Genomic DNA, 26,678 nt, shown 5'->3' with positions numbered 1-26,678 from the left:
GCAGATTACTGAATATTCAAGACCCTCAGTCTTTTTACCTCCTCAAATGCCTTCCTCTTGCTGGTCATAGCCACAGAAAAGTCTTGGAAACACTTAATTCTTGATCCTTTGTATATCAGAGCCTGTGGATCCTTCCCCAGTGCACTAACAGCATCTAGTAACATTTGCTTGTCTGTATAGTGTTGGAGTTGCACTAGGACCAGGCAGCGGCACTGGTCTGACCCGGGTCTGCGCACTGTGACTCGATGGGCCCACTCGACCTGCACCCGGCCTACCCCGACTTCCAGCTTCAAAAACTGCGGGAGTCATTGCTCCAAAACTGATTAGCAGGCCTTCTTCCTCCCGTTCCGGCAGCCTGATCAAGCGGTTGTTTTTCCGAAGGCCTTGATTTTCGAGGTTGTCCACCTGCTCTACTAAGGTCCATACCTGCCTTACCAGGGCCTGGACCTACCCCACTGAAGATTCTGCTGTGATTTCGGAGGCTGTGGTCCACTGCTCCACTTCCACGTCACACTGCCTGAGATGCTTGATCTCCTTGGTCATGCTTCTACAGCATGGCCGAGATTGGTTCCGGATCTCCTCTATCGCTGAATAGATTAGATTAGATTACTTAGTGTAGAAATAGGCCCTTCAGCCCAACAAGTCCGCACTGACCCTCCGAACAGCAACCCATTCCCCTACATTTACCCCTTCACCTGACACTACGGGCAATTTAACATGGCCAATTCACCTAACCTGCACATCTTTGAACTGTGGGAGGAAACCGGAGCACCCGGAGGAAACCCACGCAGACACGGGGAAAATGTACAAACTTTCACGAACTCTGAGACCAGGCTGTGCTCCACAGGTAAGTCCCCGGGACGTTCGAGGAGGCCAAGGCTGTGGCTGCGGGCGTGTCCGTAGCTGCAGGGGAGTGCTCTGATTGTTGTAATCCTCACTGTCCTTTTCCCTAGGTCATCATATTTACTCAATCAAACTGACATACAGCAACTCTGGGGATCTAAAACTACTGATTTTTACCAAAACAATGAAGAAAGGAGGGGGGAGGTGTGAATGCACCAGTCTGCCTGGGTTCTGGTGCAGAGCTCAGCAGAGCAGACCTCCTGGATCGCCACCATCTTGGATATCCTTGTGATTGATTCTTAATTGAAATAGTCCATCAAGATACTTAAATTCAAGGTCATTTAGGGATAGGCAACAAATATTGGCTTTTCCAATAGTACTTATATTCCATGAAAGAATAAAAGAGATAAAAAGTTGTAGCAAATTCTCTGGATGCAAATGAGGTATTATCGCTGATAGGCAAAGAGGTATGTCATTGGGAGAAATTCTATAGTTCGGGCACCAACAGAAATTGTAACCGTGTAAATATCTCAGTACTTTGATTTCCACATCAGTCATGCTCCAGTTAAGAACATAAAACACTATTTTTGCATGTGGTTGTGGCACATGACAATATGCGTAGAGAACATCTGCAAAACACAAGTTTGGAATCAATTGATTTGTGAAGTGTTTTTATTGGATCCATATGAAAAATTATGCTTCAATTGCTGTACACATCAGGATTGCTGGTACTTAATCAATCCATCTCAAAACTTTGCCAGAATCAGAATTCACTGAAGCGTAAAAAATTACCTCTGAAGGCTGGATCTAAATTGAGCAATGATAATTGCTATTTTCCAGTTACTGTTCATCAGGTCAGATGATCTAGTCCATGTTATACTATTAAGTACATGTGCATTTTTAATCCAATTGTAATTAATCTTATTGTCTATTAGTTATGCAACTTAAACATACATCTTTTTTGGATTTTCAGATTGACAGTTTTAGTTTTTTAAAATCCATTTTTATTGAATCTGCACTTAAAAATGGTAACCTTAAAACACCTGGATTTGGCATTATCTTCAAATATAGAATGAAGTCATGTATAATATCAATTTTTGTTTAGTTTTATCTGTTTATGGCAGATGTCATTTTAAAGTTTTGATTTGATTAGAAAGGGGCTGTATCCGGACATTGATGGTAAAGATAGTTAAATGAATTAAATTTCTAATAGGTATGATAAATCCTGAGCATTTAAGAAATCTATCTTGTTTGGGTCCTTTAAATTGAATTCACAATTTTTCTGATTTCTTAGGTTAAGACTTGAAAGCTTATAATTGTTTAAATACTGCTTGGAGAAGGAATTCCAAACAAATAAACTATTGTGAATATATGGATTCTAGCTATATAATACCCATCTTTATGATGTATGTATCTAGCTATTTATATATGGAAATGCTTCTCTGGTGGAAAGAGAAATGTTGAAAGGGCACATACAGCTGAGGCATTCAAATCAGTGTGGCTTATGATGGCTGAAAGAGCAAAATGGGACAGAAGGGAAGAGTGCATGGGCAGAAGAGCATCGCATTGGAACAGAAAGAAAACAATGTTTAGATGTGGAATCTGCACCAGATCAAGGACTCACACAGCTTCAATTTTGTCAAAGTGCCAATACATAAAACATTAGCCTGTCTTCTCTTCCTTCACACACTGGCAGATTTACAGTTTGTTTGAGTTGTATAGATTAATAGTTGACCTAAATTTTGAAATGTTCAAGACAAATTGATATTGTACAAAAATAATTTGTTGCATACCAAGAACCATTGCATATGTAAACTACTTGGTAAATAGAAATATATAATATGGAGAGACAGAAGAGAAATGAAAAGGAAATTAGGAAATAAGATTTGGAACATTAGCATGACATGGGAAGAGAGTGGCAAATGGATTGTGCTTACGATTATAAAGAGAAAATGGGTAAAAGTTATGAATCCACAGCAAATGTACATGATGTTTAAAATATACCAGCCATAATAAGTTAGGATCCCAAAGAGCTTGTATACAGTTCAATGCGAGGATGATGAATAACTCAGTTAATGGACTTAATGACCATTTTATTTAAATGGCGAGGAGGCAACAGTATACCGACAAATAGTCATCATGCGTTCCAGTTTTGTGTTTGTGAACAGAGGTTTAAGATCAGCTGAAAACAAACAAATCTCTAGGAATTGATGCACTGTGCACATATACAAAGGAAATGATTTATGAAGTACTGTTAGTCAGTCATTTTGACTGAAGTTCTTGTAGACTGCAACTAGGCAAATGTGGTGAGCACAAACAGCAAACATTCTGCAATTATACTGAGAAAACTAATGAAATCAAAGCTTCAGATTTAAAGAAAACCTTTTAAATGACAGCCTTCATTCTAAGCACATTCTCAGATTAAAGTCATAAAGTTTGAGGTTTAATTTCTCAATCCCGAATCTTGAACATATAGGGATAACAATCTTTCACGTGGGGTGAAACCATGGACATAATTTGTAGATATAACCGATCCCAAGGCACTGATGAAGTGCAGTGGAAATCTTATAGAGTTTTGGCCTACTTTTATCCCTCAACTTAAAGCACATCCTCTAGGCCATTATTGTGCTTGTGGAATCTTGCTGTACAGAAATTGGCTGCCAATACTTCCTGCATTACAGCAGTGACTACATTTAGGACACGTGAAGACTATGAAAGATAATTTATTAATACAAGATCTTTCTGAAGAATCTATGAATGTAGCAAATATGGTTTTAGAAGAAGGTGGATCTGAGATGTCTCAAACTTATTCTAGAAGTCAACTTCCCAAATTATCAGAAAAAAGCCAGAGTCACATTCCTAGACTTTGAAAACAGCTTAAATAAATGGCTCCTTTTGAAAGTAAAGGTCAGTGTGTACCAAGGTAATCCATTAATGTGCATTAACAACTCTTCAAAAGAAGCAAACAGCAGGTAGCTATGTTGAAGTGGTCAGTGTAAAGGGAGATAATGTTAGGTAAAGAAAAAGCCTGAAAAACGTGGAGATGATGCACATAGATGAATTGGCACCTCCTTATACGTTGGTTGGTTGACAGATTGCAGGAAGTTTGTGTTGGATGGAGATGGCTGTGCAAAAGAAGCAGACATTGAAGACAGCTGAGATTTTGTAACAGGTTTGCAACTGATTGGGTTAATAACAGATGAAGTTCCATCTGGATAAATATGAGCCACTGTGTACTGCGATTTACTACTGAGCCACCCGGTGGAAATTTAAGTAGGAGAAGTTTGTTTTCTAATGAATAGTGTAGACCTCCGATTCTCCCTAGCCATTGGTGCTCAACACCAGTGATTCTGGGGAAGGGTCAGTTGACCTGAAACATTCACTCTCTGATTTCTCTCCACAGATGCTGCCAGACCTGTTGAGCTTTTCCAGCAATGTCTATTTTTGTTTGATTTACAGCATCCATAGTTTTTTCAGTTTTTACCAGTGATAAGGTGACAGGTTGGCAAAAATTTCTGGGCCTAACTCCAGGTGTCCCTTCCCAAAGAGACAGTGGTGCCAGTGGATACCCAGCTGGAAGAGGAACCACTTACAGACACCCAGGCAATATCTCCTCAGGACACTCCAGAGGTGTTTGGCTCCTGCCTGCCACCCTCAACCCTGTGGAGTTCAAAGTGAGAAGGGTGAACCTCTACCAGGCAGGATACAGAATATCTGGGCCACAAATGCCTTGTCTTCACATGAGCAAAGCTCTACTATAGGGCAGGATGTCTCCACCCCAGCTGCAGACACTGGGACAGCACCGAGATATGGTGGGAGAGAAAAAACACAAAGACCTTATGAGGGTAAAGGTGACATTTTCGTTATAAATATGTTGTCACCTTTATAAACGTTTGTTTACTTTTGTCATCAGCTTTGTGAACAAATTTTATTTTAGATGCATCGATGAGAATGAAGTTACAGTGGCTTGGCATCCTGATGTTACAATGCTGTCAGAGTGATGGCTGTCCTTTCCATTGTGCCTGTACTTTGTGAGGATTGAATGAAGGAGAGTGTTGGATATTATGATTGCTTCCAACTGTTTTAATGTCATCATTTCTGAAACAGAATGAACTTTAAGGAAAGATAAAGGCATTAAGCTGCACTTGCGATTGGGATTATACAGGGGATGCTGATTTTTGTCAGTGTCCGAATATTTGCAGTGAGGGAAAGAAGACTTCATGCAACACCCTTCTATTGAATGAGCTTCCAAAAGAGGTCCTTCCTGTGTCTCTGTGTCTGAGCCTCCTGCTCTGAAGAAAGCTGAAGGTGCTGTTCTGTCTGAAGCACATCCTCATGTTCTTACTCCAGCAAAATGCTGCACTTCTCAAGGATCACAATGTTCTTCCCTTAGACTCAGTATATCCTCCAACTGTAGAGCAGAAATTCTGATGATCCCATTAGAATAAGGTGTTTCATTGCAGTTACACTTGACATGATTAAATGGCATTCTGATCTCCAACACTGGATAAGGTACAATGTCATTGCCCATCTCTCACTTGCACAGCATTGCATGGAAGACAAGCAATGGCTTTGCTGCATTCTTGGAAAGACAGCTGTGACTGATGGATGAGCAGACCCTGACTGATCTTTGTGCAGCTGTCTGACAGACTTTTCACCAGTTCCTGGGTTGGTTGAACTGAACTGTAGACAGACTCCCTGTGCTGTAAGAGTGCAGATCCCTGACCCTGCACGCTTCAAGTGGTCAACTCATCATGTCCAACTCCCTGGATTGATATCGAATGATGGTATTTACTTATGGTGATGTGACCTCTTGACTAAAGGCTGCTTTCTTGCACTTGACCGAGGACTCCTACCCTCAGACTTTCAGACATGGCCTATTGGTTGAAGCACAAGCAGTATGTTTCACATGGTACAGATGTGAGATTGAAGCATGGTGCTGTGCAGCAACATTGACTGAAGACTGCTGATAACCATGACAAGCTGCTTGGCTTTGTTTCTACATTTTAAAAGGCAAGACAAGACAGAGGGTAGTGAGCCTTTTAAATTCTAAATGAGACAGCAAGTTGCAAAAAGCTGAGGTGAGACAGAGAGATTTCAGATCTCGACAGTGTGGAAACAGGCCGTTCGTCCCAACAAGACCCTTCGAAGACTAACCCACCCAGATCCATTTCCCTCTGACTAATGCATCTAACACTATGGGCTATTTAGCATGGCCAATTCACCTAACTTGCACATCTTTGGATTGTGGGAGGAAAATGATGCATACACAAGGAGAATGTGTAAACTCCACACAGACGGTCACCCAAGGTGGGGATTGAACCCAGGTCCCGGCTGCTGTGAGGCAGCAGTGCTAACCACTGAACCACCATGCCAACCTAATGTTTTGAGTATGCAGGTAGGTGTAAGGTGAGTAAAAAATGAGGTCTGCAGATGCTGGAGATCACAGCTGCAAATGTGTTGCTGGTGTAAGGTGAGGGAGAGCTAAAGGAGCAAGCCCATGAAATGGAGGGGGGAAATGGGCGGAGGTGGTGAGCTGGATCCACCAGTTACCTGCTCTGTCTTTCCCTGTTGGGATTTGTTGCTGACTGGTTTTTCCCTCTCTCCCTCTCTCCCTCTCTCGCTCTCTCGCTCTCTCGCTCTCTCTGGCATGTGGAAGACCAGTCTGATGCTGCTCACTTGTGATATTCTCATCTCAAAAACGTGATTGCAGATTTTGACCTTTTTGTTTTCTTGATGTCCAGAGTCTCATTTTTCCAGATTCACCAGTGCCCACATTATTAAGGGGTGGGGAAAGTTCAGAATGTAAGGGTGACAGCAGGTCAAGACCAAACAGGACAAGTGGAACAAACCTGATGCTGGATGGCGTTGCCAAAACGGGTGAGCCTCTATTTCCAGTGATCAGACTGCAAGTGCACTGAGCTGTGACCTGATTTACACCACAAGTGCTACTGACATGTCTTTCCCACAACATTAGATGGCTACCTTAGACTGAAAGGCAATGTAGAGCTAAGAAGGTGATAGGCAGTGCACAAAGGAAAAACCATGCAAATGATTTAATGAGCTGAGCTCATTACTCTCAGAATAAGTCATCTCACATTTTTGGAGATCAACAGGGTATGTCATGAGTTAGTGAAACTGAGCTGGAAGCAATACTTTCAGATATGCCAGGGCAGCACAGACCTGGTTCAAAGTTGTGGCAGGCAGTTTTAGAATTGATTTCAGGAAGTATTTCTTTACACAGTGATCAAAAGATAACTGACGTCAAGACATTGGGCTTATTTAAGAATCTGAAGGTGTCGCAAATGACATTCAGTGGTAACTGTTGGAAAAGTTGTTATTTTCTCTAGCTACATATTGGGAAGCCAATGCCCTTTCTAATCCCTACTTCCATGGTAAATGTAGCCCTACTCTGTAACCCGACCACCAACACCACCCCTCTCTTCTGGTTCCAGGCCAAACTATACTGTTTACAGATCACTAAGTGGAGGACTGCAAATAATGGAACTGGAAACAGATACAGAAAAAGCCGTAAATATTCAGTCGGTCAGGCTACATCTGCGGAGAGAGAAAAAAAATAACATTATGGCTTTGTGATCTGTATTCAGAAGTGAACAAAGTTATAAATGGAATAGGTTTGATAAGGACAATAGGAAGGTCTGTGGTTGGGTCTAAAGCAGGATTAATTGAATGACAGAAGAGTTAGTCTTAGGGACAAAGAGATTGGAGATGGAGCAAGACAAAAAGCAAATTTGCTGTTTACTGAAAGCAAAACAAAATGTGGCAGGCGATTAGAGTCTGAAGTTGTTGAACTGATGGAGTCTGGAAGGCAGTAAAGTGCTTAATTGAGGCTTCCATTGAACTTCACTGGAACCCAGTGCTAAGACCAGTAGCACACCTTCCCTGGGCACATCCTTTGGTTCTGTTCTTGCCTCCTCACCATTTCCTTTCGCGCTGGACAGCTATCTCTTCTGCCATTCAATTTCTCCTTCTTTCACTGAAACACAGATTGGCCCTTCCTCCTTGACTCGCCCTTGCACAAATCTTATTATATTCTCAACCTTGCTCCGTTCTGATGGAGGGTTGCAGACGTGAATTGTTAACTTTTCTCTCTACACTGATGCTTAACTTGAATGTGCATTTTGAACACTTGTTTATATCTCACATTATTTCCAGCCTCTGCATCTTGTTTGATGTCAATCTAAATGTCTGATCCCATATGCACAGTTATGCACAGTTATGAATAGTGCCTATCTTACTTATACCCTAATGCTTTTTATCTGCCTAATTTAACTTGTGTTTACTGTTCTTGAGCCAAAGCAGTGGTGTGTAAAATGTTGACCAGTTTCTGCTGTTACAGTACATCGATTACACATTGCTCTATCTTTTTGTAGAAGAAAGACTTCACAACCCTCAGCACAGGGTAAAAGTTGATGTTTTAAAAAGAAGTGCAGGATCTGAGAGTATTCACTTAACAGAATAAATGCAGTTAATTCTGGTTGCTAGGCTTAAGCACTATTTTATTTCAATGAAAAAGAGCAAAAGATTCTTCAGCCACAGAAATGTGGGTCAGAGGTTAATTCCCTCTGTGGATGGCAATTCAATCTGCCAAGATGTATAAGGTGGGCTTTGTAAATTTTAACAAGGCTGCAAAATGAACCATTTTACTGCCTGGAGAAAATTACCACTCCAACAAAATCTTGTTCCCTGCTTGACATGGTTGGGCCCTGAACTGAAAATTTGCAGCAGAATCCAATTCTAATTAATCCCTACAGTCATGAATCGGGATGTGGTAAGGGATGGAAATCTGTCAGGGTGAAGGATTTAATTGTACCAAAATAAAATCTTTTATCAGTTACAAGAGCTTACTTAACAGTTCAGACAAGCCAAGCCCCTCAAAGCTGCAAGATGAATCAACTGGTACGTGGCTAAATCTCCTAAAAACTCATTTCATTTTCTGCTGTTAGCTTTAATCACTTTCTGTCATGCCTGATCTCCAACTCCTGGTAATAGGTTGGTCCCTATAAATTCAGAGCAGTAAATTACACCACTAAATCAATGCTTTTTTTTCCAGATTTAAATGATTTATGATATTACTTGACAATGTTCTATAATTAAATGAATGCAAACCAGCTAACAGTACTGGAGCATTGCTTTACGTGATTTTTCTGAAGCAAATTAAATTAATCATATGGACTGTGTGGAATGTGTTGTTTGAGCTGCTGTACTGAAACCTTTCCAGGATCTGTGAGCTCGTGAATTCCCTTGTTGGGTAATTAATGCATTTTCAATACACTGATAAATGGTTGTTCTTTTGGCATGGTTACATTTGTTTTTATAATTTGTGCTAATCATGTTTGCATCATTTTGTTAACTCTGGGAAATAATAGTTTTCCACAGGGATGATGATATAAACAGTTACTGCAGGACTTTTTTTTAACCTTATTTGGAAATGTGCATTACAATGGATACTGTAGATTTGTTGGGAAAATTGATTTTTTTTATATATTGTCGCACACAAAATTCAGCTCTTTTGAAGGTTTATTGAAGGCTGAAGCGCATGTTGACTATGATGTAATCATATTCATATCACTGGAAATTGCTATCTGGTTTTATGCTAGTTTTCACAATCAGTTGCTGAATAATATTCAGAAACCTACTTTGTGATCAGTGAGATTAATTAAGTAAATTCAACAGAGATGCAGTAATTGATGAGCCATTGAGAGTGGCAGTTCTCTTCTTTGTGATGCTGCATAAACCTCTGGCGTCACTGTAATCCAAATGAGACCTCCAAAGCACATAGCTGATTGAAGGCTGCTCAGTCCAATTTCCATCACAAATAAATTGTACCTCCTTAAAATGTGATATATTCTCTGTCAATTCAGAGATTTGAATAGTTGTGTCAATCCAAATCAGATCAGAGCCGTTATTTATTTGTTCAACTTTACTTTGTGTTGTGTAACAGAATATTTGATTTTGTCTCGATGTGATAGATAGTTCAACAGTTTCTTTAATTGTGGCATCCTTTGATCATCTTCTATTCCATAGTAAGATTTAAAAGTGCGAAGGACAGAATGCACATTAAACCTAAATAGTAAAATGCTAAAAATATTGCGCTTGTTTGGCTAAACAGAGTAGTAAGTACTAGATTTTGACTGATAATAAATAACAGCTTAAAGGCTTACTCCCAAAAGGTATAACTATGCAGGAAACTTAACTAGCTGATCACAGTGCGTCGAGAAGATTCATTTGTATGGTCACTGTAGACTATTACCTACAATATGTTTCAGCGAGTTTATTTCCTCAAAACAAGAAGTTAATTTCCAACAGCCGTTTCACTACTCTAATTTTCGGTTTGGAAACATTATTATGCCCTTTATAGATGTTACTGTTGAGGGTAATGATTATGCTGCTCACAGTTCTCAATAAATGATATTCCTGTAAAAGTTGTAATGTCTTTCTTGTGGCCTTGAGGTGGAATTTTTTCTTTACCCTCCCATGGAGCACATCAGTTTGCTTCACAAAATATGTGCCAGGGGAGTTATAGTGACTAGGACATCGTTACTGCAGTTGGGTACCACTGTGTGGTGCCATTGTGCATATTTTGCCAGATGTGCTCACACTGTTTGTATATGAGCACTGAAATGCTCTCCATTGTGATTGATGTAATGAAAAGTAAGAGTGACAGTTGCATTCATTGCCACAGTAAACATTATAAACTCCTTGCTATGTACTGCACAGGTGAAGTCTAATAAGGAATATCTTTTACTTAATTGTGTCTTAGAAATTTTGAAATAAGAAATATTCAACCGTCTATCCAGATACACAATCTGGCTACTGTGCTACTTTGCGTGTTTTCGTCAAATGTTTTGCACATTTCCTTTCACTTTTCCTTCTCCTAAAAGTGGAAAGCTACATATAGGGTATGATTTCATGGGCAGGAGAGCTTTCATGGGAGCCTCTGAATCTGTGCTTTAAAGAAAAAGTGCGTCAATAACAGGAATTGGTGGAGATTTAACAGATAGAACCCACCATGGCCGTTCTGATGCTGTTCAGGATCCATGTCTATAAATAAATATATGATTCTAATCAAAGGCACTGATCAGCTATCCCTGATTTATTTTCCTCTTCATTGTACCTTCCTTCGGGGAAAAAACAGAAATTTGATCTCGAGATCAGTAAAACTAGTCAAAAACCAGGATGGAACTTGAGGGAATCTGTAAACGACAGAACAACCTTGATTATCCAAACGAGACAGATGGGGACTATTTTGTTCGGATAACTGATCTTCCGGATAATGTTTTTATAGGACCTTGAGATATTGTTTGGATAATCTAAAATGCAGATAATTGATGTTCGGATAACCGAGATTGTGTTCTTTATTGGCTTAAGTCAAAATTGGAATTGGCCCAAAAGAAAGTTAAACGAACACTAGATAATGGTTCAGTTTCATTCTAATTGTATTTTCCAGTTTAAGCATCAGTACCTTATAAGCCACCATGTCATCCCTGTGCTAAACAAACTCAGCTGGTCTCTAAAAACAGATTTAACCATTTGTATTCCATGCCCTGCCATTTTACCTCAAAGACTCCCCAAAACATAGCAATCTTGTAAGTCTCATAATTCTAATAGGTGCAATTTAAATGCAGTAACTGTGCCATACAGCGTTAGATTCCTTGCTAATATTTGTACTAAGTACCAGAATGCACACTGACAAATGTGAAGTAGCATCTCGTTTGACATGTTTTGCTGTATAAACTCACAACTTGAGTGTTTGTGATAGGCAAAAAAGGAACAGCCACTCTGTGTCCATTTTCCATAAGAAGTAAGAGCTGTTCATAGTGTTTTCAATGTTGTGTTTGTGGGTAGGGGCAGAATACCTGCAGTGAGGAAGTAGAGCTTCAGGTCTTAATAGGAGGAAATTCGTTTTGAGTTATACAACATTTATGACTCTTGGAGGGACAAATGGTAAGTTCATTCTCTGTCCTTTTTTCTACAGGTGGTACAGACATCATTTCATGTTTCATGGGCCAGAACTTCACTATCCCAGTCTACAGAGGAGAGATACAAGCAAGGAATTTGGGAATGGGTGTGGAAATTTGGAATGACGAAGGTTAGTGCAGAAACTTTATAATCTATTCCACCTTTTGGTCACATCGTCTGTTCCTTTCATGTTGATGCCCTGTGTGCACTCGATGATTATTTGAGGTGGTGAGACGGTGAAGCATTGCAACTTGGTCAGATGGGACTAACTGGACTATGAAATTCTGAATTTATGACTGTGGCTGCTGGAACTTCAGAAAATTTTAAGTGAGTGTACTTGGGAAAGCCTAAAATGTCTCGAGTGTTTCCTTAAAATAACATTGGCACACTTGTCTGTGTTGAGCCGCTGTTTGGCCATTGATCTCTGGATAGAGATTTTGCCTCTAAATCTTTAAGGTTCCAGGTTCAAATCTCACTCCTGGATCTGAGTGCAAAAATCAAGGCTGACAATTCAGGTCAGTACTGATAATATACCAAATTATCTTAAACATTGCTACCCATACATTGTTCTGCCTACTTGCCTGTTGCTTCCCTCCTCACTGATTATATATTGGTTCACCCTCCCAAAAAATTGAATTGAAATTCAACATCCTGGTCTTCAAATTCCCCTTTGTATCTTTGCAACGATCTCTAGCCTGGATCCCTCCCCATTTTATTTCTCTACCTCAGGCCTCCATTGCATCTTGTCTCCTTCTGCCCATCTTTCGTTCTGGAACAATAAACCATTTAAGCTCTGCTTATGGAACTCCAGAAACCCCTGCATCTCAATCTTCCTGCTTACCTTTACAATCCCTTCAGCAACCTAAGACTAAGGCCAGTTGCCTCATTTAATCTTCTCACAAAGGCTCATGCTTGCTTATTTATTTGACCCAGACCATAGCTTACCCGAAAGCTCCTTCACTCGTTTTCTCTCATTCACAAAAGCAGTTCACTTTTTAAAAGAATATAATTTCCACTTCCCCCATCCAAACTCTTTTTTTTTTCCCCTCCAATTTTGAGTTCAAAGACACTAAATCCTTGCTGAACCTCACAGTCCATTCTGTGCTATTTTTCCCCAATTCAAGATGATTTTTTTTTTCTTCTCTTCCAATTAGATGCTGGCATTCACTTTTTATTCCTCTCCCCTTGTTAATACTTGTATTCTGCTCATCTCCCACTGGTAAGCCCCTCCCATTTAATCACTGCAGCTGACTCGGACAGCATGTTACTGTTGTTTTTAACTCTTGAATGCCATTGTAAGTGAGAATCCCTTATTATGGGAGAACTGGTCTCCATCCTCCTCCTCCCCTGTCCTCATTACATTGTTGATGATAGTCATTACTTGACTCATGCTGCAGCAGTTGTTTCATTATTTTGCTGATAGTTGTATGGCAAAAGTAGCTAATTAAAATTATTTTTTCCTGTTGGCAATCTCTGGATTGTTCTTTCCATTTCTTCACGGATGAGCTGTTTAGTTCTGCTTCACCAAAAGGCGATGAATGTAATATGGAGTGCTGTAACATTAAGTGGTAGGATGTATGCAGTTGACATAATGAGTAGATGAGAGTAATGAATATTTATATATGGTCTTGAGCAGTACACTTACAGGAAGTTACCAGAAAACAGAATAATAAACTGGAAGGATGAAAATGTTGTCTTGTTTTATTTCTTTTCTTCATAGGGAATGTTCTGTGGGGGGAAAGTGGAGAGTTGGTGTGCACCACACCCATTCCGTGTCAGCCTACACATTTTTGGAATGATGAAAGTGGTATCAAATACCACAAGGCATACTTTGCTAAATTCCCAGGTTTGTGCAGAACACTTGAAATTACCTTTTGCCTGCATTGCAACAGTGACTAAATATCTGAAATGTAAATGACTGTGAAATCTTCCTATTACATTTTCTATGTCTTAAAGCAATGTACACACAAGCTCTTACTTAATTTTGGAGTGATCCAGATTTTACAGCATTTTAACCTTTTTAAATCAGGCAGATGTTTTTGTTTGGTTATGGGAGGAGGATTTAGTGATGACTTTTTAGCCAAATTTTAAAGTCATGGTAAAACAATTAAATTAGCTTGGGTAGGTCATATGTTCATTTGATTTATGCCAAGTGTAATGTAAATAAAAAGGACAAAAAAAATCAAAATTATTTTATTTATTTCATATTCTGATGTACGCATTGAACAGTTGAATCTGGGAACACATAATGTTCTTTGTGAAAGTTTGCTTACCTTATCCCATAAAAGAAGTAATTACACAAATCTAAACAATTCCACCTACCCAATGATTTTCACTCAACAACTTGTGTTGCGTACTCAGGAGCAGTATGTCTATCCTACTGTGAAGAGTTACACTCTACAATCAATCTCTAAAGGACATATCTTCTGACTCAAAATTAAAATCCATATCCAAAAGATATTTACTATCCTCTGAACTGTGTCAAATCTTGACCATTTTTTTTCTTTGTTTTGTGTTCCATAAGCAGTAACTTTGCAAATTATTTAGAACTTGGTTTAATTCAATGATGAGTCTTACTACAATTGATGCCAGCTTTTAGACTTTATTTGGTTTATTACCATTTTACTGTGACTGTTGGATGAATTTCTGGTGGAAACAAAACTTGTATTGATCTAATTCTCATCACGTTTTGTTGGGAACATGGTTGCAAGTTTTGTTTTTTTTAACTTTGGAGTTTTCTCTGACATCCAGTCTGTTGCTCTGCATGCCTATTAAACAAGGCTGTTGAATCACATTCTTTGGTAATTTCTGGTCTAATAACCACAATTATTGAATGCTCTTCTGCAATGTTTTCAAGTTGCTAAGTCAGTTTTGTGCTAATTCTCAGGATGATGCTTTGTTTACTAAATGTGAATAATCTGAGGCAATCATTAATTGCCACATGTAACTAGCATAATCACTCTGAAGGATCATTAGAATTACAAGTGCTTAGGATTTATGGAGCATGTCTGATGACATTTTGCTAAATATGTATTCAGACCCCGCTTGATTATACAGCAAATAAAATGGCAGTTGACTAAATTATAATTTTAATGCCCTCCCACCCTTTAGATATTTTTCATATATAGATATATAGATAGATATAGATATATATAGATATAGAAATATAGTATTGGATATGTACTTGGTGCTATTTTTCTTGGTGCAAATCAGATTAATATATATCGTACATTGAGCACCAATGGTTTTCATTCATGTGTCAATTTATTATTTTAAGTCTCTTAATATTTATTAATAAATGTATAGCACTCTCAATTAACAAATTATTTATTGACTGTGGAAGTGTCATTTAATGCATATAAAATATATTGCTGTCCACAAGCACAGTTGTGGCATTTTTTGTTTATTTGACTATTTAGAGATTCATGCAGAGATCTGATTGTATCAATTTTACTAAACAGTAATATGGCCAGATGTGGACTTTTGATTTTTCTTGCTTAAGTTTGGAAAGAAAGAATTAAAAGTGCTCAATTTCTGATGTTACATTCATTTGCAATAATAAAGGCTCTTGAGTAGCTTCATACTTTAACAATTTGTTGCCACATGTGTATGATCATGGTATGAAAAACATTACAACTGCTACATTTATCATAATAGTTGTTACTAATGTCCACACTTAGGAGTTTGGGCCCATGGTGACTATGCCAAAATAAATCCAAAGACTGGAGGAATTGTAATGCTTGGTCGAAGGTGAGTATGAGAAGTTTTAAATGCAGTCCAGAAATATAACAATTTCACATGTATATACAGTCATGTATTAAGCTGCCAGGTAATAATTCTATCTTAGCTGAAAATGTGTTGCTGGAAAAGCGCAGCAGGTCAGGCAGCATCCAAGGAACAGGAAATTCGACGTTTCGGGCATAAGCAAAGCAAAGCATACATTATGCATAGCATCAAACGTAGAAATAACACTACCCATCTACAAAGTGTAGCATCTTTCTTTTTATACAACATTTTTGTGGATGTTTGTTTATGATTAATCCCAAACTAGAACTATTTCTTAAACTGTGTGTGTGGTCACAGTTTGATCAGTCGGACCATCCGATTGGTTGTTTTTCAAGTGCCTTGTTATCATGGGCTCAGCATAATAACCGACACTTGATTGGTTCCTACCCAAGTGGCCAGAGGATACTTCTGGAGAAACATCCAGTCTGCAATGGGAGAGCGCTTAGATCTCGGTCTCCCTCCTGTATGAAGAAATAACAGAAAATTTCCGGGTAGTTGTTCTTGTTCAATATTTTCCTGTGACAGGCTCAAATTCCCTTGTTGAAAGGCAAAAAGGGGCAAATTCATTTTCAAAGGCACTGAAAAGACAAATCTTCAGCCAGTCAATAAAAGTATTCACAACTTAGTAAACTTTTCCTGCCTCTTTTCTTTGTTGGCTATTCCTCTTGACATTTTAAAACTTGTCACTCACCTCCTTCCCTCTCCTCTTGCAGCCTTTCCTTTGCCATTCTCACTCCCTCCATTTATTAGTAAACCTATCAGTAGAAAATGCAGCTGAGCAATAGCCTGTGATTGGAGGATAGCTCCTCAAGATTCTGCCTCAGCCATGTATGGGGATTGCCGTATTCTGACCATCACTTGTGACAGATGCCTAAGCTCAGTTCCCACTCCCACCTCCTCTCCCCCCCCCCCCCCCCCTCCCCCCCCCCCCCACAAAAGGACATGGTCCCCAGAGAGGAGCACTATGCACAATTCCCTTTCTTGAGCCCTGCCTAGCCTAACAGCTTACTATTATGATTATGGTCACATATTAAGCCAATGATCTGAACCACTGACATTAGAATCAGAGCAAATACAAACTTGCTATTGTACGCAACACAGGGCTGCTTGTCAAAGGAGCCTTCAATTGGGATAAACCTTGACTTTAGTTCTATGACCTAGTTCCTTGAAATGTGAACATCTTTAATTAGACATATTGCATGATAAGCTGCAAGACCAACACAGATTCTTCTTATTTAATTAAAATTGCATTACTGACCATCTTACCATGCCAACAATTGAAGGCTATAGACAATTCCTATTTGACTTAAAGGCGAAGACTGGATCTGACCTTGACAATTTTAGCAACACTCCATTGTTTGAGAAATGCAGCATTTTGTAATAGACCTAAGAGTGCCAATTCATTTTAGCTGATAATAAACTAATCTGATAGACTCAGAGTATAAACTAGACATAAAATTGCCATCAATTAATTTTGGTGGATGTAATAGATTGAAAATTTCCAAATCTCTCATCCAGTTTAAAATATCCATTTCTTTCTACCTGATTCCATTACTTGCCTTGGGATTCTTGACCCTGAAACAATTCTGGTGACATACCCTAGAAACAATGATGAAGAGTCACTTTGTAATTTGTGCCCTATCCTACAAAATTACTCGTGATAAAAGCTGTGTTTTATTTTACCTTTTTCAAGGTAAACTGCTCTAAATGTGTTTCCTCTTTCTACAGTGATGGCACTTTAAATCCAAATGGAGTGAGATTTGGAAGCTCTGAAATCTACCATATCGGTAATGTTTAAAGTATGGAAGTCTGATGCAATGTTTTTTTTCCAGTAACTGAATATTTTTAAACAACCTTTTCGTTGAATGCATTTGAATTTCAGTATAGAGCTTAATGGTCGTTTTAGTTCCCGATTACTTGGTTGAAATTTGCTTCTTTTCCAACATATTTGGATGTAATGGTGTCGAAAGGTAAAGTCTTTTTCTCTTTGGTATTGAAGTTGTATTTCAGTTAGCTAGTGCTTTTATCCTTTTATCTGCCGTGGGTTAAGATAGGCAGTCCAGAAGGAAGCTGGTTTGAAATCTTTGGCAACGTAATGGTGTGATTTCTCTCTTGGATATGAAACTGGATCTGCAGATTGGCTGTGCATAATCAAAATTGCTCAATGTTACATTTCCGTTCATTTCAGTGCTTAATGCCAGTGGTACAGAGGACAACAGACGTTTTCTTATTCCATTAAATAGTAAATAATCTAAAGATAGAAAATAAATTCAAAAAAAGACTTTGTCAGGAATATATCACACTGAGTATATAAATAGGAAGGGTTTAGAGGGATATAGGCCAAATGCTGGTAAATGGGTCTGGATTAATTTAGGATATCTGGTTGGCCTGGATGAGTTGGAACAAAGTGTCTGTTTGCAAGCTGTACATCTCTATTTAACAAGCAGTGAGTGGCATACATGGCTGATCAGAAGGCCATTGATAAGGTGACCATATAAGAAACTTGTGACAAAGGTGTGTGGAGTCAGGGTCTAAGATGCAAAATACATTGAAAGTACAGTAACCATTAGGTAGGAGTTAAAGGAAGTATCTCAGATTGGCAAAGTGGAAAATAATGCCACACAAGGGTCTGTACTTTGGACCGGTACTGTTCATAAGTTATTTTGGCTCAGCAATATATGTCTTGTAGGTGATACTGAAATGGGATGATGGTGACTAAGAAAGCCTGCATCAAAATACAGGAAGATGTAATCAAACTTGCAGATTGGATAGATAATGATGAATGAGATTATATCTAGCAACATGTAACATCCTACATTTTTGATCAGAATAAGCCTCACTACTTAAAAGGCCTGAAACTAAATAGAATATAAGACATAAAGAATTAAGTAAAATCCATAAATTGTGAAACGCAGCAATGGAATTGATAAAGCACGAACATGAGGGAAAGGAAGAGATGATTAAAGTAGGAAGAGGCTGACAGGAAATGCAAAACCTAAAATAAGCCAGTTGGTCTGATTGGCTTGTTTCCTGTATTGCAGATATATATACATTTATCTGTTTATGCTGTTTATCTGGGGTTTTTCTCAATCTTTTGCAAGTTATGGGTTGGCGTTCGAAGAATTTTGCAGAAATTCTGACCCTATGACTCCTGATATTGGGGTTAGCAATATTGTTGGAAATGAAAATGTTGGATAGTGCAGTAAATGTATTGTTTTCCAAATCCCTGAATTTATGATACCTTGGAAATGGAAAGTTCACTAAAGTGTGAAGTGTGCGTGATGAAGATGAGTTTTTATTTTTTTTGCAAGCACAACACAGTAATATCAGTCACATTAAAAGTTAAGACATCTCACGTGAAGCCATGGTGGATAATGTTACAACACTCCTGTTCTCTCAACTTTAAATGATCTATACAATGTCTTCATTTTTGGGGATTGAAGGAGCAAGTTTCAAAAAATATGTAACAATCAGTCCGATTTTGCTGTTTCTCAGTCTTAACATAGGAATTGAAGTGCGCAAGATAGCTGCATTGTACAGCTTTTGGAATGCTTAACACGTCTTTTGTATGGTAGCTAAGATGTCCATCCATTGGAAAAACCAACGTCTTTTTCTTTTTTCCTGTCTGAAAAAAACTTCTGCCATTTTGTCTTCTAGTTGAAGCTTTTGAGGAGGTTGTGGACAGTCTGTGTGTCCCACAGTACAACAAGGATGGTGAAGAAAGAGTCATTCTTTTCTTGAAAATGGCCAACAATCAGGTTTTTACAGCGAATCTGGTGAAGAGGATACGATATGCCATTCGGGTGGCTTTATCAGCTCGACATGTACCTGCCTTTATCCTGGAAACTAAAGACATTCCAGTAAGTCAGTGTACCTTTTGTGTAGCTTTATATAGTCTCCTTCAAAAAAGATATTTCCTGTTATGTGTAAAGTCACCGTTGGGTGACTATAGAGATAGATATGTTTTAGTGGGATGGTTCAAAGCAGCATTTCCACTTCCATCATATTCTGGTTTATTTTTGACTGAAACATAATTAATGTGAACAAAGGACTGAAAATGTTATCGCTGAATTTCAATTGATCCCATTTTGTTAAACTAGCAGTTTATTAAAAAATAAAAATTGAAGTTGCTCAGCTGCTATACGTAGTATTTAAAATATACACATCATAAAACAGAAGATTGTAGAGGCTGCCTTTGTTTTGTAGCATTTTCATTTAAATTTCAATCAGCATCTGTGAGCAAACAGAGTTGTACAAAGATGACCCTTCGTTAGAACTCTTTGACTTGATGGGCTCATTGTAGACATAAGGCCAATATTTATTTTCATCAATTTACTTGAGGAATAAGGAGTTGACCATGAATATATCTGTATGGTCCCTGAATAACAGGAGTGGAAATCTTTTCTTAATAGCCATCACGGATGGTTTCCTCAGATCCTTTACATTGGTTTATAGATTGCTTTCAAGCCATTAGTTTATGTTGATGTAAATAACATTTCAGATTGGCATAAATCCTCAGAGATTAACTCTGTTGAATTAGCCTTCAGTATTTCTTTAGAAGATCCACGTCATTTCAGAATTGCAATCACCTGGGTAACTTGGAGCAATAAGCTCAATAAAACTGATCTGCATTTATTGTAACTTATTTAAAATTGGCCAAATATTTTAAAAATGTACCTCAAATCAATTTATATGGAACTATTTCAGTTTGTTATTTCAGTAATTAAAGCCTTCCATTCAAAATTAAAATTGCAGTTTTTGTACTCTCTATTTTGTTACACTTACAATTGGTACTTCACTTATCATTTAAAATGATCTGAATTCTGTGAAATAAATTGACTATAATTCGAATAAAATTTAGAACTTTTACTGGAACAGTAATATTAAATCAGGTGATAAAATATTGTCTAAAGTTTTCACGTAGAATAGAGCATACCTATATCAGACAATAAATATCAAAGAAAATAAACCTAATATGGAATAGATGTGTATTTGTTACAAATCCATGGAACTATAAAGATGTTTCTATGTCAGCTGATTACAGGACAATTAAAAAAAATTTTTTTTTACAATCCTTAGCAGCAAGAGAGAACATTAATTTTTTTGCTAGGATTGAGCAGTGATGAGTGCCTACATGCCTCCATTTAGACGTGTATCATGCTTTGTCATACCAGAGTCATATGGTACTCACTGCCACAGTTATGTACTATGTGCAAGTATCATCTCAAACAAGTACTTAATCCTGAATGACTTGATGCAAAGTGAACTGACCCATCATAAATAGACAGAAACAGAAGGACAAACTGTTCTCATATCCCTTTATTTTTCCATCTGTAGTACACTATTAGTGGAAAGAAAGTAGAGGTGGCGGTGAAGCAGGTTATTGCTGGCAAGGACGTGAAGCAGCGGAGTGCCTTCTCCAATCCAGATTCTCTTGACCTTTACAAGAACATTCCTGAACTCCAGAACTTCTGAATGTTTTATGTATATATGTGCAAAGTAATTTTTATTTAACAGAATAGCAATGTTACAGGAAAGAGGTTTAATGCAATTTTACATTTGTTTATTTTTCTATGCTTCTTCAGTATAGAATACACTTTTAAACCTAGATTGGCAATATACATGTCTAACGTAGCAGCTTTATTCAAGCCTGTTACACCATCAGGATCTGGTGTAACACTGATTTTACTTTCCATTGGAAAATGTCATTTTGTGTAGGACATAAAACCAACTTTCCACCTAAATATATGGAATTCTTGGTATTATTTCCTGATTAAACACTCACCCATTTGATGAGACATTTGCTTTAGAAACAAGCTTCTTAGAATGTGAGTAATTCTTTATAGACCTGAAACATCATAATGGCCAATAAAGAAACCAAGATGTACCCCATATTTGATCTTTTAAATTAAATTGAACTTGATGGATAAACTTTTTTATTGAGCATCAAATTATTAATATCATGGATGAAAAGTTTTGTTTCTGTACCAGTGTTATGTGACTTTTTAAAGGAAATAATTTCATACTGTAAAGCACAGTAGACTTGCACTACAAAGTAATATGTTGCATACCATTTGGTTCATTGTGTAAAATCTCTATACCACAGTGAAAGCCTGCTTTTATTTTGGAGGGTATCGTTTATCTGGAAGGGATATGTTCCCTTAACTCTGCGATGGTCATTGGCCTCAGTAAACAATGTAAAAATAAAATAAAGCGCATTGGTAGTGTCCCTGGTTTTGCCTTTTAACATTGGGAAGCTCAGAATATGTTTGAAAAACATCTGCTTGGTTGTAAGTTATTAAAATTATTGTATGCTGTAAGCTCACATAAAAAACAATGGCTGTGTTTGTCTTGAAATGGTTAAAGATGAGCTTACCTTTTGGAATGCCACAGGCAGTAGAGCTTGCTTGTATTGTACATTCTTTGTGGTGGTGCATGATCTTCTAATATTCGCAACTCTATCCATTTCCATGGCTACAGTTCCAATAGCTGATGTACATGATGCATTTTATATTAGTTGCATATGTTTTAAATAGGAATCCCTGTAAATTGTATGTTCCTTTGAAAATAAAATTTAATATTACAAACCAGGATTTTTTTCTGAATGATTTAAGTTTATTTCATTCATAGCTTGTCAAACACAAGTTTACTGCAGGTACAGTCGCTGGTAAATGTCAGAAGCTACTTCTGCCTAATTTTTCAGGGACAATGATAACCTACTACCATAACTGAAGGATTCTTTTACTCCTGTGCAACTCCCCTGAAGCTATCCCTATCCCATTCTTTCTACCTCTCCCAAGTCAAACCATTCCTATCCCTCTCATTCAATCCTTTGCAGAAAGTGTCCTCAGACAGTGATTTTTTTTTACCTTCTGCTGTTTCGTTATGTGTTCCTACTCCTTCATAGCTGTGCATGCATCATGAATTCCATTTCTCTATGTATCTCTGCACATGTCAGGCACTGCCTGTCAATTATACCTACAAATAGATGCACCCCTTAAACTGACCTATGGCAACTACGATCTAGTCAAAACCTGACTATATTATCGCCATTTATGTCAAATCAACAAAACCTTCAAAGACCTATTGGTTCTGTTGGTGGAATCTTATAGGGGCCAGAATGACTTGGGCTAGAGTGAGACTTGGGGCATGAAGTCCAGCGAGGCCTATCTTGAGATGGGAGCAGCTCACTTCATTTTATGCTTTTTGACAAGCAGCCTGGTGGATTTCTTAGGCAGAAGTGAGTTGGCAGTTAAAAGGGTGGTTGTTTTGTTTATGCCTTCACTTGTCTCATTAATATTCAGCTTTCTATCTTATCAAAGTTATCATTAAACTGAATGTCAAGAACAACCTAACAAGCCCCACCACCCTGTGGCCGACCACTTCACCTCCCCTTCCCACTTGCCCCAAGGACATGCAAATCCTGGGCTGCCTGCACTGCCAAATCAAAGCCACCTGTCAACTGGAGGGAAAAATGCCTCGTCTTCCCCCTTGGGACCCTTCAACCACCTGGCATCAGCATTAACTTGACTAGTTTCCAAATCTCCCCCCTCAAACCTCATCCTAGATCGAACCCTCCAACTCAGCACTGCCCTCTTGACCTGTCCTACCTGTCCATCTTCCTTCCCACCTATCTGCTCCACCCTCCCCACCGAACTATCACTATTACACTCCACCAATTGCATTCCCAGTTACCTTCACCCTCAGACACACCCCGACCCTCCTGTTAATCTCTCAGCCCCCTTCCACCTCCACATTCGTGGTGAAGGGCTTATGCCTGAAATGTCGACTCTCCTGCTTCTCAGATGCTGCTTGGCCTGCTGTGCTTTTCCAGTGCCACACTTTTCGACTCTGACTATCCAGCATCTGCTGTCCTCACTTCCTCCTGAATGTCAAGAAGCCTTGGCGAAGAAACCAGAGTGACCACCTGACTGATTCAGCTCACTTCTTTCTCCAGACAATATCTGGACACTGGAGACCAACATCTCAGGGCATGCTCTGTGGACACCATGCACCTCACACCCATGAACATTTGACATGTGCCAGCCTTGAGGAGCCTTCGTATCACACCTCCTGATCACATACAGGACCTCCTGCACCTACTGCTGCATTGTGGGCTGCACTGGTAACTCATTGAAGCTGCAGCAAAAATACTGTGTGCCCAGAGAGACAATCCGCTCATGGACTGGACCATGCTACAACTCCAGACTCTTCAATTGCTGTTAGATCTCGCACACACGCTTTGACCCTACCTGGATGCTCACGCCATCTCTGCCTTGCCATGCCTTGCTTTTTTTTTCACTTCGCTGCCTCGGCCAGAGCTAACAGGCTTTTTTTTAATATCTGAGTTGCCTTGCTGTTTAGCACAGACACAAAGCTAGGGGACTTGTCATGATTGGTAGCAGTGCTCAGTTAAGTCAGCAGGGATCATCTTCAAAATTAAAATTACAAAAATACACAAATTTAATATTGCAACAATTAAAATGAACTAACTACTATCCTACGCTACAAAACAAATCAAAACTACACTCACTACAAATCTATAAATAAATAAATAATGCCACTCAACGCAACCACACCAAAGCTCCCAACCATCGGGAGCATCAACTATTACACCTATATTTATTTGGGATTCTTCCTTCCAGGGTACAAGGCTCACTAAACCCAATCATCATGGCTAAACAAGTGCCCTAATTAAAATTACAGACAAGTCTTTGTCCTGGTAATTCACAAAGGGCTGCCATGTCTTATAAAAAGGTTGTGTTAAGACCTCCTCGTGGGTCTGCTCCTGGGCCTGGCCAAACTGGCCATAAACAGGTCCAGGCAGCGGGCCGTGGAGGGGGTCGTTAGGGTCGACTGCCTGCCCCTCTTCCGTGGTTACGTTAGGGCCTGGGTGTCCTTGGAGAAGGAGCACGCGGTGTCCACCAACACCCTGGAGTTGTTCAGGGAGAGGTGGGCGCCGCAGGGAGTGGAGTGCATCATTTCCCCCTCCAACGCTATTTTGATTTAGCCCCTGCCCTCCCCTTCACTGTTTTGATCACACGGCACTGCCCTTTGTGAGGGGCACTGCTTGTTACTGGCCACTCGGGTGTTTTCCTATCTTCCTGGTGGTGGAAATTGAATAAAGATTCATACACCTTGTGTCTTTCACTGTGTCTCACACCTGCACACACACACACCATGGGTGCTGGGGAAAAAAAAATAATAATAAGCACTACCACAGTTAGACGGTAGTGTGGGGGAAAAAAAAAGAAAAAGAAAAAGAAAATAAATAAAAAGGTTGTGTTAATGGTGCACATGTTTGTGAGGAAATCCAAAGAGATATGTTCCATAATTAATGTACGCCTCCCCAACAGGCCCGGACGGTTCTAGGGCACCCAGCTGATCAAAATGTCCTTCCTCGCATAGTAAAAATGAATGTTAAATAGCTTTTTCCCAATTATTCCTAAGGAAGATAAATTCGGCAAGGTCAAGAGAAAAGAGATTGGGTCTACCTTCACTTCGGTCCCCAGGACCTTCTCTATTACTCTTGCCACCGCGTTCCAGTACCTACAAAGCTTGACCACAAACAATAAGTGAGGGTACCTATGCTTATTTTGGACTTGGGGCACATTGGAGATGTTCCCTTTTTGAATTTCACAAGATGATCTAGAGCCAACTGAACCCCATGAAGAACCTTCAACTGCATGATGTGTGTTCTGTTATAGATATAGATCTTTCTCGCATTCTCCCAAATGTCCTCCCACGTCGCTTATGGGATCTCCACTCCCAACTCTTGCTCCTAGACCTCACACAGTTGTTCAATATCATTCGAGTCATCACACCCCAGTAGGTGGTAGAGAGTACTAACCGAGAGAATGCTTGCGGCATGAAGCACTCTTCTCTGTGTCAGACAACAGGAGGTTGGTCAAAAGCGTAGTCTTTTTTTGGATAAAGGCCCTAACCTGAAAGTAACAAAAAAGATCTCTGCTGGGCAATCCATACTTGCGGCTCATTTAGTTGAAGGACATCATGACCTCCCCCAAACAGGAAACTCCCCTAGTTGCCCACAGTTTGAATCCGGGGTCCATCATCCCTGGCCGGAATCCTAGTGTACCAACTATAGGGGTAAGAAAGGAGATTTTTTTTTAATAGATATTTTTATTGGGAATTTAACATTTTGACAAATTTACAAAAATAAGCAGAATTTTCAAGCACAAACATTAATATAAAAATAGATCTTAAATATATAATCATCAAAATTCAACTAATCCACAATCATCCAGAGTGTATAGTTGAGTTGCTTACATCCTTCAAATAAGAGAAAATGTTCTCTAATACACTCATAACAGTATGATAAAAAGGAAGCTATTTCCAAACAATAAGAACAAAAAAAAATTAAACATGTTTGAATGGAGATCTTCCCCCTTGTTCTCAGGGGGCCTTACTACCTTTCCAACGTTCCACCATATCCTCTCCCAAACAGTGTCCCACCCTCGACCCGGGCGCTCCTTAATAGGATTTAGATATAATACCGAGCTAGAGTTAACAGTGAGCGCCGCACCCCCACCCCTCCCCACCCATACCTGAGTATATCTAATAGCATCAATGCCACGTACAAACACACATAACTATAAAATTACAACTCCAACAGATTACAGTTAAGTATAATAACATAACAAAGAAGACAACCCCGCTCCCAGAGGCAAAAGTAAAGTAGAATAAAGTATCCATTTCTCCCCACGGAGTGTGGGAGAGGCAAGCCAACATAAATTGTCTCTTACGATTTATTTAACCGAGTCTAAAAGTTTCTTGGCCTCTTCCGATGATCTAAAATTATACTCGGATCCTTCGTGGGTAAAGCATAACGTCGCTGGGTAGCGTAAGGTGTATTGAATATCTAAGTCCCTTAAACATTTCTTCACCTCATCAAACGCCTTCCTTCTTCATGCCAAAGCCGAGGAGAAGTCCTGAAATAACATAATCTTGGATCCTTCATGAATCATAGCTTTAGGATCCTTTCCAAGCTTTCTGGAGGCATCCAGGAGTATCTGCCTCTCCCTATAACTCTGCAGCCGGAACAGGAC

At 39.1% G+C, this 26,678-nt stretch overlaps 1 protein-coding gene across 1 annotated transcript in view; it reads left to right on the top strand.

Moving 5' to 3' along the window:
* aacs (acetoacetyl-CoA synthetase) overlaps positions 1–22,175 on the top strand; it is a 152,591-nt gene extending 130,416 nt beyond the window's left edge. Inside the window, exons 13-18 of the mRNA XM_060844006.1 lie at positions 11,843–11,956; positions 13,547–13,672; positions 15,507–15,576; positions 17,341–17,399; positions 19,270–19,472; positions 20,950–22,175. Of these exons, the coding sequence (XP_060699989.1) occupies positions 11,843–11,956; positions 13,547–13,672; positions 15,507–15,576; positions 17,341–17,399; positions 19,270–19,472; positions 20,950–21,087 (710 nt within the window). The 3' untranslated portion in view covers positions 21,088–22,175. The remainder of the gene's footprint in view (positions 1–11,842; positions 11,957–13,546; positions 13,673–15,506; positions 15,577–17,340; positions 17,400–19,269; positions 19,473–20,949) is intronic.
* Positions 22,176–26,678: the final 4,503 nt, after the last annotated feature.

This window comes from Hemiscyllium ocellatum, chromosome 24 (genome assembly GCF_020745735.1).
Source record: "Hemiscyllium ocellatum isolate sHemOce1 chromosome 24, sHemOce1.pat.X.cur, whole genome shotgun sequence".
Lineage (NCBI taxonomy): Eukaryota > Metazoa > Chordata > Chondrichthyes > Orectolobiformes > Hemiscylliidae > Hemiscyllium > Hemiscyllium ocellatum.
This window is presented reverse-complemented; position numbering and strand designations above follow the sequence as displayed.